Source organism: Ammodytes marinus (genome assembly GCF_949987685.1).
Source record: "Ammodytes marinus genome assembly, chromosome: 9".
Taxonomy (NCBI): domain Eukaryota; kingdom Metazoa; phylum Chordata; class Actinopteri; order Uranoscopiformes; family Ammodytidae; genus Ammodytes; species Ammodytes marinus.
The window spans coordinates 16180427-16200426 of NC_137213.1; the positions used below are offsets into that span (position 1 = coordinate 16180427).

Genomic DNA, 20000 nt, shown 5'->3' on the forward strand with positions numbered 1-20000 from the left:
TGTGTTCTGCACTGTATCGTCCAAGCTGGCTGTAACCAAGCAGATGAGTCACGCATATCCAGGAACACACTCAGGGCCTTTTTTTTATGTCTGAGAAGTGCAGCCTGCAAGATACCCATACACACACATGCACAGACGCACAAATACGCGGCGATCTCTAAATAAAAGCACAAAAAAATGTCCAGAATTTATATGCACTTGTTTGTGGGTGCGTAGGTAGTACACGCGATTCCCTTACACAACAGGAATCCATTTGATGAAATAGGAAGGGTCCAAGCCGCTGAGAGTTTGTCATGTTTTGCTTATTCATGTCTATTAGATCATTAGTTTGGCCTGGGTGTGATGTGTCTAGGACTGCGGCTGCGCATGTGGTGATCAATCTGCTTCGATTTGTTATGAATTTGTTTTTTGTCTTTTTTCATTAATTTTTTACGCTGCATTTTTGCTTTTCATTTTTTGCGTCTTGTTTCCCCCCCCCCCCCCCCCCCCCCTCTAACTGTATAACATTATTTCATCCCTAAAAAGGGTCCTGCCTTTTGGGATTGTCACTCTCGATTTAATGACAGTTAGTCTACGCTCATTTTTTGTGTGTGGCCAGTGTGTTAATTAGTGGCCTTTAATGCGGTGCCACTTGTTGTGGGATTATCTTTTTTTTTCCTGCTGCGCTTTTTGAAAATCAAAGGAGCAGTGCTGAAATGGTCCCTTGTGTGTCTTGTATTGTATCAACAAAACCTAGCAGCATGATTACAGTTTGTCACTGACTGTCTGATACACTGTACCTTGTCAAACATTAATTAACTGATATCAGTGATGGATTAACAACATTGTGGACTGAGTCATCATGAGGCGATTGTGAGCTTCGGTGTATTAATTAAAACTGTCCCGCTTTTTGTATTTGCACTGCGTTCAAAGAAGTGTTGATCAAATGTCCAGCTTGTTTGAAACATCACAGGAGGTTGCCCCCCCCCTTTACTTGACAGCTCACCCTCTATGATCGCTCCTAGCTAGCTATTAATTATCTGGCAGACAGGTGCAAATGAGCAAAGAATTTACCCTGTGATGGAAGTTGTTTACTTTTAAATGACAAAACTTTTAATAAGTTCACAGTGGTGACAAATCACTGCAAATCGCTGCAATGTTTAAGTTCTTATGGCATTGTGAAATAGAATTTTCTGCCTGAACTCCCTCATCTCACCAACAGGGACGGTAATCAAAAACAAAATAACTCCCAAACAGCCAATCACTTGACAGAGCCATGGGGGATTTATTAGGACCCCCTATCCCTAGCCTATTTAAATGATCTTAGATGCACGGCGCTCAACAGTGCTGGAGAAACTCATTAAACTCTCAGGGCGTCAGTCACTGAGGCCTCCTTTAGCAGGACAAGGTTTCTGTGTTGGCTGATACAGTCATCTTCGCTGGCTCAGAGGGATATACCTCCATGGAGTCGAACCCTGTCTCTTTTCCATCACTTTTTAATTGATTTAGCTAATTAATTGCCAGACCCACGGCCATTTGTTTAGCATATTTTATGTGTACATAAGTTATAAACATTACTAAGGGGGATATTTCCGATTACATACACTATTACATTATGTTTGAGTGAATAGCAGCGGCATTTCTGTACAAAGGTTATTTTCAATAGAAAGCTTAGCTCATAGGATTTTTTTTTTTTTTGTGACTCCAGTTTTGGCTGGACAAGGCCCAATAGCAAAAACACAGTTACTCCGTCGCTTGCGAACAGCTCGACACTTTCCTTTTCATTTTTCACTGAGGTTTGACACCCTGCTTGACACCGACTCTCGCTCCCCTGAGGGAAAATGCTTCTGCCACCATAGGATCCCGCCTTAATTATGCAAAGTACAGGATATTTTGTGAGATTTTAAAAGTGCGCCAGTTTCTGCTTTGGCAGTCGCTGCCATACTCCCCTACTGGGAGGTCCTGTCAGACTCCCCCCTTTCCTCTTTGCCCAGGAAAATGAAAGGTTAGAAAGAAAAGACATAATGGAGAATGCATTTCAACTGCAGGGGTGGAACACAGAGGCGTAAGAAGCCCTCAGTGAGACCCTCATTTTACATGGAACAGGTGGGAGACTCTTTTGTTCTCTTCCTGCTGTTAAAATCCATTTCATTGCTCGTAGTTGACATGCCACAAGGAACTCTCACCAGTTCTAAAAAGGCTCCAATGTAAAAGGTTCCTACCTCTTTACTAAATAGACGTCGTGTTTTTCAAGGCCGGTGCTGTTGTCAAAAAGTCAAAAGTGGTTTAGTTGCCATGCGCCTAATGAGGGGCTTTGAGTGCCCTTCAAGCCGTCACTATTTTCTCAGACATAAAAGAGCAAAAGCACTTTGCTTCTGCTTTAACTGTTATGACATGTTGTTTATTTGATATTTGTGCTCTCTTTGCCTTTACGTTTGGATCACAGACAGCTGTAAGAAGGCCCATGTTTACACTGGGCTCTGCAAATCTTCATTTTGACAACCATGTAATTTAACTAACCAAAGGCACCAAGAAACCTTCTTATACTAATGCAGTCATCAAGGTGTTTTTGACTTGGTCACTGTTGATGTTGGGAGGACGTTTCATGGGAGACCTTCATAATTCATCAAGTCATTACCCAGTCCAATATGTTATTTACGTGGGTGGCTGTTTGCCTTGTTGCCAAACCTCATACATATGAAAGGCTTGTGTGGAGTCCCAAACCACAGGTTGAGCTGTCGAAAGCTGTCGAAATCTCTTGGAGTTTCCATACAGAGAGTCCAAATTGTAAATAATAAAAAAGACGGAGATCTGTCTAACTTGTTTTTCACTGTTAACTGTTTCTTTCCCTCTTTTTTTTCTCCCCCTTCTCTCTTTCTGGCAGTAGAAGACAATGTGACAGAGGACCAGCACAGTCCCGGGCAGACTGCCATTCCAAGCGGTAATGCTCCATTTCATATTTCATCATTTTAGGCTGGAAAGTGGATCATGTATCCGTGTGTGTGTGTGTGTGTGTGTGTGTGTGTGTGTGTGTGTGTGTGTGTTGTCCTTAAAATCTTTGTTGGATTCAGAATGATATAAAGTATGTATATTCTGCCTTTCAGGGTTTGCATTCTGTAAACTGCACGGTAGCCCGTGTTTTTGTGAGAGACAAGCACAACGGTAGCACCCCCCCCCCCCCTTTTTTTTTTCTTTGTTGGTGTGTTTGTGTGCATGCATACACATAGGTGCGCTTATGGCCGTCCTTGTGTTGCTGTGTGTTCCTACCGTTTTTTTAGACCCTTTGTTTCCCAACCCCTCTCTGTATGATGTAGAATAGCTCTACCCAGATGAATGTGTCCTGTCTCCACGCGTGCCATTCACAGTGGCCCTCCAGGAACGGAGCGGTAATTCAGGTCAGGCTAGCAGAAAGCCCCCTATGAATGAAGGCTGCTCCTGATGCACCACACTGTATATTTTCATTTCATTTGTCTCTGGTAAAGGTTAAGTCTCAGGCGTGGTTATTTTAAACCCGATATGGATGGCTTTGCCCAGCAGGCTGGGGACCCTGGGTACACCTAGGCTGCCACATTGGTCCAGCCATTTACCCATAGCTTTTTCCGAGCGCTCCTTTTTTGCAAAATACTGGAGTTACATGCGCCATTTTAATAAAGCCTGGCTTTATCTCAGCTGCTTTTGACTACAGTATTATTGTTGTAGTTTGTGATCTCTCCGTAAAACCTTTATTCAGCATCCAGCAGGTATATGCGTAGTGGTAGATTTGGGATTCTTGAATATTCAAACATAAAAGCAAGGCAAATGCCTCAGACATGTGGTAGCACTGAGAAGGCAGTGTCTTGACTTTTGCTGTTATCCATCGTCCTCTCGCGTGTGTTTACGTCCAACCCATTTTAACGTGAAATGGATCAGATATGCCAGTAAACATTTTTCATCTCTTGAACAAAGGACAGAGGAATATCTTCTGTATATCTGCTGCTGCATTAATGTGTACTATTGATAGGTATTGGTGGGTGGGTTCTGTGAAATGAAACAAAACTGCTCTCCTTAGCCCCTCTCACCCTCAGCTCAGGGGGATGAAGGACTGGGCATAAAAGGCAAAGGCTTGCCTCTGAGACCTCCTGTCATCCAGAGCCAAAGTAGACCTAATGAGTGTGCCTGATTACAACGACCCCCTCAGACACACGAATCTCCCCCCCCCCCTGTCCCTCCTCCACCTCTATCTCCAGAGTGAAGGGGAGACAGCCGCCACATGATCGATGTCTGCCTGTGGAGAAATCAGGAGGGCGCTCAAATTAATTTCTCACTTTCCTCATTTGACTGCGTCTGACTGATTTATTTTTTAACCCCCTTTCTCACTGAGAAAAAAAACAGTTGTTTATGAGCGGTAAGCCCTTTTGAGAGGCTGGGGGCGATTTTTCTCTCGCTGTCTATCAAGTTGTCTCAACCTCCCAACTTTGACAGTGTTTTCAACCGCCACTTGTGTGTCAAAAGAGCTACGGCAGGTAATTCACTCTTCATGTTTTTAAACCACTGCCCAAACAAGCTCTTTTCAAACCTTAAATAGGAAAGCATGCACCGGAAAAGCTCACCTGCTTGTCATGCATTTGCCACTTTTGACGGACGCGGGCAACAATAGCCATTAGTCTCTTGACAAGCCAAGGGCTTAATCAGACATGGTGTCAAGATCGGCCTCGTAAGTAGACCCCCAGTCGCGCTCTTCTTTGACTCCCTGAGCATTCTGCGGGCCCCGCATCCTGTTTCTCATTCATGTTTGAAAATGTGGCAAAGGCAAAGGAGAAATGCTAACAAAAGAGGCCCTCTTAAAGATAGACAGTATTATGCATATTATAGAGGGGCAGGAACAGTATGATATCTGAGATTTAATGAGGCAGCGCACTTTCTTACACAGAGAGCGTCGAGCAGGCTTAAGATCTGCAGCTTGGCTTTACCACTGTGTTGCCTGCGCGTAATTATAACCACATGCTCCGTGCTTTTTCTTCTCGCTTATATATACATCCCTTTCTTTCTTTCTTTGCTCTTGGCTATGTCAGATTGAGGCTGTTTTCTTTTTCTTTTTTCATGCATGATTTTTTTTTGGAAAGAGAGTGTGAGCTCTGTCAAAGTGGAGTGGACCAAATGAAGTGTTTTTAGAGATCTGAAAGGGGGTTTCTGGGTGGCAATGTTGCCGTAGAGTAGAGTAGTGTATAGCGTAGTGGTGCAGTGTCTGTAAGGCTCCGGCTCTGGCTGAGGTTGAGGTTGCCCACAGATCAATGTATACTGCAGAACTCACTACGGCAGGAAAGAGGGAGAAAGACTCTTTCACTCCACCACTTCAGAAAATCATATTCTCTATTATTCATTTCCTTTGATGTTTTTACTGCACTAATGGCATAGCAAGGCGCTCCGTTCAATATTATCACTCCCTGTGAGAGAGAGCAAGTGAGAGAGAGAGAGAGAGAATGAGTGTGTTTGGTATGTTCAAATGTTGTTTCTCATTCAAACACTTTGATTTGCACTCTTTCTTTGCACCCTGCTCTATTTTTTTTTCGTGCTGAGATTTTAATGGTGGATGATGCCGTCTGTATACCTGTGATTATATGTTCTGCTTTACTTCATGTAGTGCTCACCGTGTTGTCTTCCGTAGTTTGTACTTACTCCTCCTGTAATTGCTTGGCACCTTTTCTCTGCTGCTCTTATCTTTATCTCAGCACGCATCATGAAATATATATATATATATGAATATACCGCATGTTTTTTTTGCTTGTTTTTTAAAACGTACAAGAAGGTGGGAAAAAAATTCTGTCAGCGCATCACTTTGAGCCCATAATGTGTTTTGTTTTTAGGAATAAACCATATTTTTTTTACACCTCTGCTGATCTACTTTCAAATTTCAATGCATCATGCTTGCATCAAAATATTAAACAGAAATAAACAATTAGTCCTTAACATGAAGCTGCAGGGGGGCCACGAAGCAGATAAATCAAATTGCATGCACCGACCATATGAACACAGAGCCACACAAATTGCTAACAACCATGCAAAGTGTCAAGCTCGCAGCCTAGTCGTCGGATCATGACATTCTTTAATGATTGGGGATCAGTGGATGTGACGGCCTAAGTGGAGAGCCCCAAATCCCATCCACACAGAGGAGGATACACTCGGAGGCACATGTGGCATTAGAATGTAGTGTGACCTATATATGGCGGATGCTCTGCAAAAGTTTTAGATTTTTAAATAATGAGGTGCCGGCAACCGTGTGAAGGTTATTCAATCTTAATGTCCTCGTATTTCTGACAGCCTCCCTGACTCTGATAAAGGAGCGCACTCACCTTTGATCAGGCCCGCCGACATGTGTCGACAGAAGCTGCTCGCTGGTTAAAATAAATTCTTAATTCCAACTTGAGGGTGGGCGGTTGTAGTGTGGGTTTGCCGGGGAGGGGGCATCACAGGATCAGAATCTCTGCGAATATTATGGGGAAATGAGGAGATGGGATGAGTTGGTAATGATGTTTTTTCGACACCAAGGTCTTCCATTGCACAAAGACAGATGCAGGCTAAAAACCCTGATGGAGCTAGACACACTGTATCTACAGGCAAGTATAAGAAGTATAGCCCTCAGTGATTTCACACATTTCCTGCTCAGTGTGAGTGGGGGTTCGTTTTAAATGAATGTTTGGCTTAAAACACAGATATCCATAACATGATGCATTTCTTCTTTTTTTTTTAAAGCCTTGTATTCAACAACAACTTCTCCGTGTCTCTTTTCCTTGTTCTTAGCGCTCAATATTTCATTTAATCTTGAGGCTTAGGGTTAGACATCAAATCTCCAGTGAGGTTCGAGGCAGAGTTCATGGTGAGCATTAACATTTTAGATCATATTTCCTATTTTAATTCTCTGGCTGTGGGACTTGGCCAGACTCTTCACTTTAACGCTATTTTTTTCCTATACTATATGTTCCTTTGAGTATTCCTGCACATTCACGCTCTTCCTCCTGTCCCTGGGGTCAGCGTCTCAACCTGTCTCAGTGTGTGGGCCATGACAGTGTGGGGGGGGGGGGGGGGGGGGAGACAAGTGCAGGCCTCCCTGCCATGGACCACACAGGTCCCTGGTGGGGCTAATGGAGCAGAGAAGAGAATATCAATTAAAAGGTTATAAATATTTAAGAGCAGAATATTCAATAAAATAAGGGTGGGGGGTCCAGGGGACTCTTCAACTCACAAGATGAAAGTTGTGGCATGATAAATGTCACCGGGCACCCTAAGAGACGAGAGTGTGTATGATGGATGAACTCGGACTCAGACGGATATTACATGGCCCCTAAAGATGTCAATCACCATTCAAGATTTCAACATTTTATTAGTACATTATTAATGTGCTTTTATTACCATAAAGATTGGAAACGTATCCCTAAAAATCTCAAGTCAGATCTTTATTATATAGGTAATAATAATATGAGTAATTTCTCAGTCCGAGCTATACGATCATCTCACTTCGGGCTGACATTATCAGAATATGGATCAGTGGTCAATGTAGCTTTCCCTCTCGTCTTCACCTCCTATACCAACATTGTCAAGCTAATTAAAAAGAAATTAACAAGGGCTTAATACGGCACGATCAAAACATTCTCAATATGCCACAGACACATCTTCCCCCCGCATATTCCACATATGATTGTCAGCCAGTCCAAGCATGCTGGTATTGATCTGCTGTCCAGCCCGTTGAGACTGGTAGAGGAGGATGTCCTGATCTGATGGATTACTGTATGAGGCCCAGAGGCACAGGAACCTCAGTATTGACGTGGCTCTTTAATCCCAGGGTTGGACGTGACCTTGCCGTGTCAAGCCCCCCGCACACATACACACCCCCATGCTCCCCCAACAAACCCCCCCGCACACAAACATGTAGCAGTTTACACTTCCAGCGCAACATCACAGTGTTGCACCAGAGGTCACTCTGCTCGACCGGGAGCACTGACCCGGTCCTTGGTTTTGCTGTTGAAAGTTGCAGCTGAAACTTGTCACTCGAAACAAGAGAAAAACAAGAGAGTAAAAATATCAAACTCACATACGCGTAAAGCTCTGTGGGTTTTTATCTCATGAATATCCCAGTTTGTCTGATTTTTTTTTGTGTCTTCAGTCGCCAAACAAATCAAATGAATTACAAAACGAGACATTGTGAAACAGTATTTCCGCCGTTTATTCCTTCCGCTTTGGCAATTGCGTTACAATGTTGCCATGGAAATGGCGGAGTAATATTCTTAGAGGACTAACATGTACTGCCCGTGCTCTCATGCTGATTTGACTGACATTCTTAATGTCCCATTGACCAATCAGATTGCATGGTCAGAACTACTTGTTGTATAATAAAGATTTTTTTATTATTTTCTATTTTTCTTTTCAATTGGACCAATTTCAAAACATAAACCTATTATGAACAACAGAGTAAAACACCTACGCATTCCCAGTGAGAAATGTATCTATATATTTCAGCTAAATCATAAAATGCTTAAATATAGCCATTAGATGTTTTCTCTGACAGGACTGAGCTGTAATATTAGCTAAATTAATGATTCATAAAGGCTGTTGGAAAAAAATATAATCAAAGTCTTAACCTCCTCCGCAGGCGCTCTTTAAAAAAAACAGTACTGACATGTTCAAATTCCAGTCCATATTATGAATTCTGCGTCTGCTCGTGTGGATGAATCATAAGTCCATAAGTCCATATTGTGTGGCTTTTTGCCTCAGTCAGAAGTGTTTCCCCTAGAGCAAGAAAGGCCTGCATCTGTGAGGATTGGGTTGGGATTTTCATTTTCTTGAAACACCTTCTGTTCTGTTCTGCATGGTCCCACCGGGGACCACAGTGCTGATATTTTTAGAGGGCATGTTCCGAGAGCCTCAGTCGCCAAGAGGGAAGGACAATGGAGGGTGTGATGTTACATCAATACTTGGCGCAAGTGGGGGAAAGAAAAAATCCTGGGTGGCCTTGATGAGTTCTGGAACTCCTTTTTCCTCAAGGAATTTCACAGAGCACCCTACAGAAAAGAGGACTTAAAATGGCCGCCCATGTACACATACATATACTATACACCCACACCTGCACACGTTGGTGCCACACACTCCTTTGTCCTAAGGCACTGTTAAGTGTGTGCTTGGCGAAAAAACAGGTTTCCTCCTAACGCTCCCCTCCGGAGTTTCAGGACAAGCTTAGGAACACTTGCATCAGTGGGGCTTAAAATGGCTGCCAACTAAAGTGCAAATACTCTTCTCCCACAAAAAAGCCTCGACCAGGGTGACTTGATTGTAAGCGTGGCTTTTTAATCAGTCTTATTGTGAAGTCTAATGGTCGCAACAGGGGAGAAAGAGAGCTGCAGGCCATGCTGCCTATTTATAAGACGCCGCTGCAAGCCATATTCGCTCCAGAGTGAAGATGTTTACGGCGCGCTGTAAATGAACGATGCATTGGTTTGATTTGTTGTCCGAATATTTAAGCATTGCGTGAAGAACTTCAAATTAGATTGGTGTTTTGAAAGATGATTCCTAGTCAGGATTCAGGGTAGTCAGTCGCCCACCCCTGGCACTGCTGCAGCAAAAAAGCCAACAAGAGACAAAACTGCAGATGGATTGAAGAATATTGATGTGTGCGACCCGCGGCTGCCTGCGAGCAAGGCTGAATAATTTAGGGAAGTGTGTCGTGACGACAGCCTAACACACACCAATCTCAGTTTGGTTTGTCTGACTGTGTGCGACGCTCCATACATCCACGGCCCTGGCCTAGATGTCTGCATATTATGGCACGGTTTGTCTTCTCTGATAGACGCTGACTGATGCAATTCAGCACTCACTGGCAGAATTTCATATTTCTTTAGCCGAGCCAAAACTGCAATCCAGGATTTATTAACTACACATATTCCCATCAGTCTAGTTTCATATACTGAAGTTTTGCTTGGGTGAAGCAGGGCAAACACAACGTAAAAAACATTTCTAATAACAGAGGTGTTTGTGTGTGTGTGTGTGTGTGTGTGTGTGTGTGTGTGTGTGTGTGTGTGTGTGTGTGTGTGCGCGTGTGTGTGTCTGTGTGTTAGACGTTCTGTGTGTGTGAGCACTGTGCCACCTTGTCTGTGTATGTGTGCCTGCCTGTATATCTTTCACCCTCACCTGCCCAAACAGTTCCGTTATGGGCATGAGTGGTTGAGTTACAGAGGGCCAAAATTGAACCTGCATTTTTATTACAGCTTTTATTATTGTTTTTATTAAATCCACCGTCTAGAAATCCATTTTATTGTCACCCAGAGGAAGCATGTACTACCTCTACCTCACCGTGTTGGGTCACCCCTTTCCTGACTATGTGGTCTGTGTCTATGTTTCTGTCGTTTCCTGTGGCTTGGGCAGATCCAGAGTGCGCTCTCGAGAGGCCCTCGGCGGAGGATGGTGAGACCGGCCATCTGAGGAGGAAGAGGAGGCTGCTCTCTCCAGAGGAAGGCGAAGAGGGAGACGAGGAGGACGAGGAGCCGGCGCTGCACAGCTGCGACAGCTGCCGGCAGGTGTTCGAGTCGCTGAGCGATCTCACCGAACACAAGATTAATCAATGCCAGCTGACAGGTAAACAACGTTCAGCCCACCGAGCCTACCCCTCCACTCTGCCACTCAGCTCCTCTCTCCCTGCTCCCCAGTCCCCACTCTCGCACTATACGCCTTCACCAGAGAATATGCCACACTATGTGTGTTGGTAGGTGCACCCTGCACCGAGGGGAGAGCAACACCAGACTACTACCAGTAGCCTTGGTAGATATCCAAACAACACAGTCTCTCACACACACACACACACACACACACACACATAGCACATAGCACATTATTTATATGCGCTGTACATCATTATCTAAAAAACATTACATACAAATAATAGGCCTCTGTGTGTCCTTATAACAGATCACTGTAGGCTACAGTGTGTGTATTTATAGAATATGCATTGTGTCCTTGCCTGTTTCAGTGTAACATTTTACACAGCACTCTACTGATTGTAACATTTCACTTGAGTGCAACACGAAGGTTCCACAGTAACCAGACCACCGACTGAAAACAGATCCTTGCTCCAGGAAAGTCCCTTAGCATGGTTCCAATGCTCGCTGCTGTAGTAACACGTAGTGGGACTGAAAGAGAAGGATGCCATTGGCAGACTGTGTCATTGACCTGTTGATGGATGAATAGGACTATAAATACTCTGACAAGGTGGCAGACAGAACTAATGATGTGAACTGAAGGTTTCCATGTGCTTCTCCTGGACTTGCTGTCCTCCTTTACATGTCCTGGTGGGCCCATATTGAGAAACACCACCTGACACAGATTTCCCAATGTTTGGGCACAGACATGTCTCTTCCTATCTTGTTCAGAAACATAATGTGAACAGCCTCAAATGTAATGCCCCTGTGTATGTATGTATTACAGAAGCTACTGTTCATGGTTAAAAAACTAATTCAAGCATTGTTCAAGAGGAAGCTAGTTTTGTCTCTATTCTGTTTACATTCATGCACAGTTTTATTTCATATTTTGCAACCCACAGTCAGCAAACCACAAATTATAGGGTAGGATATCCCACAAGTTTTACAAAGATTTTCCATTAACTGTGAGATAGTCTCCGGAACCAAGTCTTATGTTTGTGTGCCTGTGTATGCGTGCAGCAGGCATGCATTCTGTCATAACCACATTGGTGTTACAGTCATTTAAGCGGGAATGCATATATGTTCAATGGAAGAGCGACTTTGCAGGTGCAGGTGAGCATGTTGTGTTCACTACTAGTGTGCTCATGTGTGTGCAAATTCAAAGTGAAGCTCAGTCATTCAAAGGTGTAAAAATCAATTTACTGTTGACTTTCACATCACTGTCATCCAGAAAAAAAGTATTCATTGGCTTTAGGAAAGCTAAGTGCAGAATCTCTTGTCACCCTTTTTTCAATGTGACACCCAATTCCTTCAAGCCAACACAGGTTTATAGAAAGTCTGTTTGTGTAACCTAGGAAATAAAATAACATAAGTGGCATTATGTTAAGATGGGGGTAAATAGTGGTCATACTTGAATTAACATTCTCTTTTAGTTATACTTATTTGGGGGTGTAATAATCTGGGAATAGCCGTTAATAGTATAAGAATTGTGTATTCAATTTAGGGCAGGCCTTTTATGTTAAGCACCATTGTAATGTAATGTGGTCTTGACTGACCATATTTTCACTATAATTAAGCCTGGCTTTTATAAATGTCAATCTTACGGACAAATAACTCTTAATTGCTCAATGATGAAAAAAACCCAGTTTGGATAAGAGCCTCTGTGGAAACCAAACAAAAGAATGTAATTGCCATTAGGGTATTGTGATTGTGCAGAAACACTCTATTAGTATTCAAACACAGTGGGAGAAAGGAAACTTCTAGAAGGCATACTAAGTACTCTGTGTGTGTGTGTGTGTGTGTGTGTGTGTGTGTGTGTGTGTGTGTGTGTGTGTGTGTGTGTGTGTGTGTGTGTGTGTGTGTGTGTGTGTGTGTGTGTGTGTGTGTGTGTGTGTGTGTGTGTGTGTGTGTGTGTGTGTGTGTGTGTGTGTTGGGGGGGAGGTGGGTTGGATTTCCTATGTGGCATTATGTAGACATCCATGACCAATTAATCTGCCTTACATCAAGTCTCTACTCACAGATGGATCCTTTATTAGAACCATTTTCTAATCAAGCACCAGCACCTGCTAAACCCTCCAATTTTTTTACAATTTCAAATGTTTTATTTTTGGTAAACAAATTGCAGTGCTTGACTGGAACCAATCCACATATGGAGATTTGCTTGCTGTTCCCTGACAGAACTCATCTCTTTTCCCTCGGCTGATATCCCATAAGCGTATACAGTGTGTTACCAGAACCAGACATGCCCATGTGCCCATGCCCACTACCTTTGTGTCTTCATTCTGGGGCTCATTATACACTGCGTCCATGTTCTACAATAGAACACGAGTTTCGCAAGGAGTAAGACAAAACAGACGAAAAATAAAGTCCAACCAGATTCTAGCTGCACGTCGACCACACCCGATTGACAGAGAGAAAGAGAAAGATGTTACATGTCGCCACGATCAATGGCGGCCATTGTCACCCCCCCATCCTCCTCCTCTTCCCCCCCTGTCTGGCAGAGGTATAACACCTTTCCATGCACTTAAGCCGTGACCACTGCAGTGCGCTAAGGGAGTGCATGGGTATGGATTGCCTCGTGTCCCTGATGCGATCGGTGCTATTGATCGCGCTAATGCTGGACTGCAGAGGAAGGCAAGAGTCTGAGAAAGGGAGCGAGGGAGAAGGAGGGATATAGGGAGAGAAAGAGAGAGAGAGAGAGAGGGAGAGAGAGAGAGTGCTGAAGGAATGTGTCCCCGGGGAGCTCGTCTTGGGCTGGGGCAGGGCTTCAGGAATGCTCCCCTGGAGATCCCAGTGAAGGCTAGGGCAGGGCTGGAAGAATTCTCCTCTAGAGGGTTGAGAGTGGAGGCTGGCTGGGGCAGGGCTAGAGGAATGTTCCCCCAGAGCACCCCTTTAACGCCGGAGCAGAAAGTGGAGGGGCTCCACGGGGGGAGAGAGAGAGAGAGAGAGCACTCTCCCCGGTCCCCCCTCCGGCTCCAGGATGGCTGCGGATCAGGTTTCCGTGTGGGGATCAGCATCCTGCCGACAGGGCTTTAGGCTGCCCTGGGGAGGACACAGGAGGCTGGAGGCACTGCTATTCCATAGGCCTTTCCAAAAAACACTTCACAATGCTTTGTCTTACTGTCTTACTGCATTGTCTGCCTCTGCACACAGCCTTCGTATTGTTAACCGATCCTTTTCGTGGAAAAATAGAAACAGTGTCTGCAGTTTGACTTTTGCTCTCAGTTGGCATAAGACATTGTTCATATGCTATGATATGAGATTGCAATGGTAGGCAAGGAAACGTGCCTTCAGATACACTCACCAAAAGAAATAGCTCGCCCCTCAGCTCATTTCAACTTGTGTTTACTAAGGCAGCCCACACTGTAAATAAAAATAACACCGCTAGCTCAAAGTTTAATTCAGAAAATTGCATTTTCACAAAGCCTTTCACTGTCAGTTCTCCAATTCCGTGTCTCTGAAGGTATTTGAATAGCCCAGTGCACACATGGGCTGTCAGCCTGGTGGCCATTCTTTCATTACGGGTCCAGCTCCCTTGAGCAACACCTTTTCTTGTGTCCTTCACTAGAGGAGGGGCATGGCTGCTCCCCTTAGAGAGAGCTGTGCCCTGCTATTTTAACCCTCTGTGAGATGACCTTTTTAATAAGTGTCTTTCTCTGTTTTCCTGCCGGCCACTGTGCGAGCAAACAGAGCATGTCTTCTGCTTCCCTCAGATAAAGGAATCAATCAGAGAGGGTGCAACGGAGAAAGAGAGAGAGATAACTGGGCCATATATGGATTTATATTATGTAGATTTCCCCCTTTCTTCTTCCCTGTAGACATTGCAAAATGCACTCAGCTTCAATAAAATACATTTCAGATTTATGAGAAAAATACAAATGAAATATTAATACCCTGTGAAAAACAATAAGATCCCCCAACAATGCAGAAGATGGTAATACGATAGAAATAGTTTAGACACATTTCTCAGTTTGCGAGGGGGGAACCATGCACATTTTTGAAGGCCACTGATATGTCTCCCCCCCCCCCATCCGTTCCTAACCACGACATGTTTGTTTGAAGTGTTTGAATTCATTTACATCAAGTCTTTGGGTCAGCAGCATGGAAACATTCAGTAATACCCTCAACTATGAACAGGCTCCTGGCAGGCCATGTTTTCTACTTACTGTTTCCAACAGGCTCCTTATTGGGTGTACTGTTTTTTTTCAACTAACTTTGCGTATTGATCCAACAGCTGCTTTGTGGCTGCCAAGAAGAATGTGCCAAACTGCAAAGACTTTATTTGCTTCAAAAGGCCGCACATAAGAGGAAAGCCACACGAGCAAGACCTGATTAGCCAAACTCTGAGCCACTGCCGTTCATCAGGAATTCTGCTGTGTTTTTGCCGGGTGTCTTGCGACATCCTGGTACAAAGAGCAGCACACTGATTACAAGGCTTTGAAAAGGAGGAGAGGCGGTCAGGGGAGAATAGCTACTTCTGGCACAACGCAGCCACTGAAAAGAGACCTCATGCTAGAGTGAGCTCTCAGAATTGGGCTTGAGTCTTTCCTGTGTGTATGTGTTTATGTGGGGGGCATGTTCTGTGTGCGTGTAAGAGAAATAGGTATGGGAGGGAAAGAGAGGCAGAGAAAGAAAGGGAGTATTAAAGTAGATGTTTGACTCCGTGGCGTAGCCTCCCTGTGCGTTTTTCCTCTCTGTGCGACAATGCCGGCAACAGTAACAGGAGTATCATTAGGAATTCAAAGCATATGCCCTCGTGAGGACGCCCTCTTTCTCTCTCCCCTGTGCTTCACACTGCACACATTATGCACTGTATAAAGTATTTATTGCTCTTTGTCAGACGAGGACTGCATTTTCCTGCAGAAAAAAACAATCATAATAAGAATAAGGGAGCCTGCGTTTCATGCTTGTGTTTGTGTTCAAGGTAGAAATGACCAGGGCCAGCCGTGCAACTCCATGCCTCCCTTATATTCACATCCCCCTCTATCTGACACACACTGTCTCTCATGTATTTGCTTGCTCAATCTGTTATTTGCTTAAACATGCAAACACACATAAACACACGCACACACACACACATATTAACGCGCACACATGCTCCCTCGCTGCACCTGCGTGCTTGCACTTTGCATTTTAGACGACACATAATTCATCGCCCAGAGAGGCTAAACACATGCTGTGACTTCATCCAGTTGACCTCTTTCTTAAGTAGGTAGCCACAATAGCGGGGATGACATGTGGACAAAACAGAGATGATCTCATGTACTCACCTCGAACTACACAGAGTGAAAACACTATATCAACTAGTGTTGTTATGTTTTCCCTCCACTATGTAGTGTCCCTTTGAAACTACTGACATCAGTTGTGTGACAAAGACCCGGCCAAGGAGTGCTTGTCTCTGTTTCTCCTGCTCTCTTCATCTCTCCCTGGCCCTGGCTCTGCCTGCTCTTTGTTCACTCCCTTCCTCAGCCTGCAAGTCTTTTTCAGCGGCACAAGCAGAAGAATGGCACATTAAATCTTAATAGGACTGCGTCTGGCCGTGTTGAATTGCAGAGCGTGTTAAGCCGGCGCTTTCCTCCCCCTTGGCACACGCTCGTGGAAGTGGAAAACAATTGAATAAAAGAAACCGCTCCCTCTCTCTGTAACACAAGTGACTTCGGCTGCCCTGCCGAAGCTATGAGACTGAACTGACTCCGGATCACCAATGCTATTGCCTTTAGTAAGAAACTGTAACATGAATATAAAGAGTCCTTTTTGAAACGCTGAACATTACCTTGAAGGTAGACACAGGATTTAATTGACCGCCCACAATTGAGCTGTTGCTTATTGCCCTTCTCAGTAACGGTTGAAACATGAACTGCCAGAACTTACTGGATATTGTTTAAAATAAAACACTGAAAAATAGACTAGAAGAGGACAAGACTAGACGGGATATTGAATGGACAGAGAAGGAGAAGGGGAAGTTAAGAGGGAAAGGATTATGGGTGGAAAAAGACAAAGAAGTGGAGGCAGACACAGTCAAGGTAGTGGAGAGCCAATCTTTGCAGCAGCAGCGATGTGAGTCCAGGCCTGCTTTGTAAGGCAGTCAGAGGTGGTAATTAGCCAGTGATGAGTTGACTCGTTGTGTGTCCAGTGCACGGCACTGCTGGGTGGGGCTGTGGGAGGTAGATAAGGCCAGTAGTGGGCTTATCTCAGAGAAGGACAGGCACCAGGCCTGCCAGGCAAATCCACCCACCACAGGCCAGACGCATTTTATTAACAACATCATTAATGCCAGACAGGTTATGTGCGCTGGCTCGGAAGAGAGACAGGAAGAAGTATAAGAAATAAAGTCTCAATTCCTGCTTGGCCCGGCCAGACTAAAGTACATAGGCACCGGTTGACGTGTTTTGAAAGCAAGGAGCTTGCGGAGATGTTTACCAGGTAGGCAGTCAACGGAAGGGCAGGGGGAGCGAGCTTGGATCTTACCTCTGGGTTTTGCTCTCTCTCCTCTGGGGTCCCCAGAATTCAAATTATTTTCTTTTTTCTCTCTTTCAATCGTCGGACTGCTCACCAGAATAATGATGAAGCGGATACGGAGAAACATAACTAGGCACAAAGTAAAGGCAAAAATGTATTTAAAATAATTGAACATCCTGGACTCGGTTTTCCAAAAAATGCTTTATGAAATTTTAACGTTTTTTTTCTCACTTCTCTGAATCTGCATACCAAAATTAGGTGTGCAAGGATTCTCGTTTTATAGAATACAATGTTAATGATCATTTATATACTTTTGTTTGCAGTAATGTGATTTCTTTTGATCAGATGATCAAAGTGAGATATGTTTTAGGTGGCAAATGTGCTTTTAATTACTCTGGTTCGATTGTATAAAGACACTTGATTTGTAATTAAGTTTCTGTATAAGCATAGACGATGCAAGACAGCTTTCTCTCGAATAACTTACACCATCAGGATGTAACAGGGCTTCGAGACGAAGAAAAGTTCACCAATCAACACGTAACTAATTCACAGACACCTAAACACATCTACAAGCGTTTGAACTCTGTCAATACTCCCTAATGAAAATGTCATAGGATTGTGCTAATGTCTGCATGGAAATGAACTGCACATTGATCCCCAAGGGGCTTTTTTTCCTTGGATGGCTTTTGCCAAACTTGCCAGTAATGGGAGGAAAGGAAGGAGGGAGATGGAGGGCGGTGGAAAGAGTGACCAGTCCGACAGGTTTATGTCTCCCAGCAGGCTGAGCTCCGTGGAGCAAGCCCACAGGAAAGAGCGGAGCCAGCTGTGACGGCATCCTGCTAGCCAATGTGGTTTAGGAACTTTGGGGCTACACTATCACGACTCAACGTTTCCCCCTTTTCCTCTACCCCTCCCAGGGGTTGTTTTTGTTGGCCAGGGGGTAGTGTTTGGGTGGGGGCTGCTATAGGGCTCTGTGGAACAGCCACTCCTCTACTTCAGGATATGGGGAGTTCAGCCACCCACAAACCGACAGGGATTCTCAAATATCATGTGAAGCAACACAGTCGTTCCTTAGTCCTAATTGCCATATTCTCAGACTGGAAGGTGGCTTCATAAATTTAGTTTTATGGGCAGGATGGGTGTCGTTTAAGGCCTCCAAGGCCACCAGCTGGACTATGCTTTGGCAGAGGGTACATTGTGTGTCGGTACAGAATGTAATTGTTTGACAGTAAAAGCATGCTGTCAGGTATAATACAGAGATGTCTTCTTAATGTTAAGAGCAGTGGACAGTGGGGGTTCAACACCACATAGAATGTAAAGGTCATCTAATCTATTCCACCTCCAACCTGCCTGGCATATCGATCATCCTGGAGGAGTCAATCGATTTGATCAGAGAGCCTCTCCTAAGAGATGGCCTCCCAACGAGTGGCTAGGATTCCTTGAAAAGCTGCATTGCGTGGCAGCTTGGTTCATGTGTCTACGATAAACCAAGACATTAATATTCCTAATTAAATGGTAACTCCCCCCCCCCCCCAAACTGTGGTAGCCATTATTTAAAGATCTCCTATTATACTACTTTTCTGGTCTTAATTTCTTGTTAAAAACTGCTATAGAGCAACCTGACGAATCACATCACAAAAACCATGTAGATTTTCGGGACACTCTTCCTCTCACCCTAGCGAGCACAGCAGTCTGCTCCACACACTGCTTTGAGCTTCTCCGCCCCTCCCCCCCTGCTGCAAAACCCACTCCGTTGTGATTGGTTACCTTCCTTCCGGAACATTTCCAGAGATTTCTGAGAGAGGAAGGTGGGGGCATGGCCGGAGCTTGCCTGAGCAGCATTACCATACATGGAAACATCCGGGAACGTGACGACACGATACCCAGAAATTTGAACAAGTGAATTCTCGACCGGCTGCCCTACTGTTTAGTGCTCTCCATAGCCACCCCAGATAGTAAGCAGGGAATACGTCTAAATGCATGTACGTAATTATGTGATACGCTAGTATGGTTAAACATGACTATAAATCATTATAACAACGTTTATGGGTCATAAAAGTCGAAAAGTATCATAGGTCCTCTTTAAATAAGATACTAATTTAAAAACTGAAAAAAAACTGTAACTGTTACTATCACCGCATTATGTTATCAGGCACATTCTATATTCAATGCATGTACATTATAATCAGATCAACAAAATCCTGCAGGACTGGCTGACAGTCAAGAGAGATTGGGCTGTGGTAAACAGAGTGGTAATCTTTATATTAGGACATTATGTGCCCCCAGTCAAAGCATGATGCATCTTTCTCATCATGAACTTGGTTTGTAGAACATACCCCACAAACAAAGTCAACAGACAAAAACCATTGTGTGATTGGATTTTAATCCAATTGCATTATTATTCAGGCCTCCCATTGGCCATTCATTACTCTCACATGGAGCCTGTGTGGGTTGTTATCACCCAATCAGGCTCAAGACTGTATTCTGGAGAGCATGCTTTCGTTTGCATCCTTTAAACCCTTTGAGCCTTCCCTCTCTCCGGGCCCGCCAACGGAATACCTAATTCCAAAGTAAACTGATTGCTCTCTCCAACAAGATTACGCTGTGATGATGTTGGCCAAATGAGACCGCTATTCGGATGCAACCAGGGCAGGCAAGGATGCTTACCGCAAGATGACTGATCAGCATGTTAAGAGAAACGAGGTTGGCAACAAAAAAAGAGAGTCGAAACCGAGGGATAGAAATCGAAAGAGTGTGAGAGAGTTGTGCGCGTGGGGGTAAGCAGAAATGTAATTTGCTTCTCACCTCAGGCGACTGGGCTCTGAGGCCAGTAAATATGCAAACAAGCTGAGCCTGGCCATCAATATGAAGACCCTAGATGATTACTAATATCCACCACAGAAG

The 20000-nt window shown here is 44.3% G+C and overlaps 1 protein-coding gene across 5 annotated transcripts in view; it reads left to right on the forward strand.

The window, feature by feature from the left end:
- The window catches only part of znf521 (zinc finger protein 521), a 108621-nt gene that overhangs the window by 5431 nt on the left and 83190 nt on the right, over window positions 1-20000 (forward strand). For 3 of the 5 annotated variants that reach the window (XM_080034844.1, XM_080034841.1, XM_080034843.1), the window contains exons 2-3: window positions 2864-2920; window positions 10369-10578. Coding sequence is in view for 3 of the 5 variants with exons in the window: in XM_080034841.1 (XP_079890967.1) it covers window positions 2864-2920; window positions 10369-10578 (267 nt within the window). In the remaining 2 variants the exon portion in view is untranslated. The remainder of the gene's footprint in view (window positions 1-2863; window positions 2921-10368; window positions 10579-20000) is intronic. The other 2 variants (XM_080034845.1, XM_080034842.1) reach the window with 1 other exon arrangement.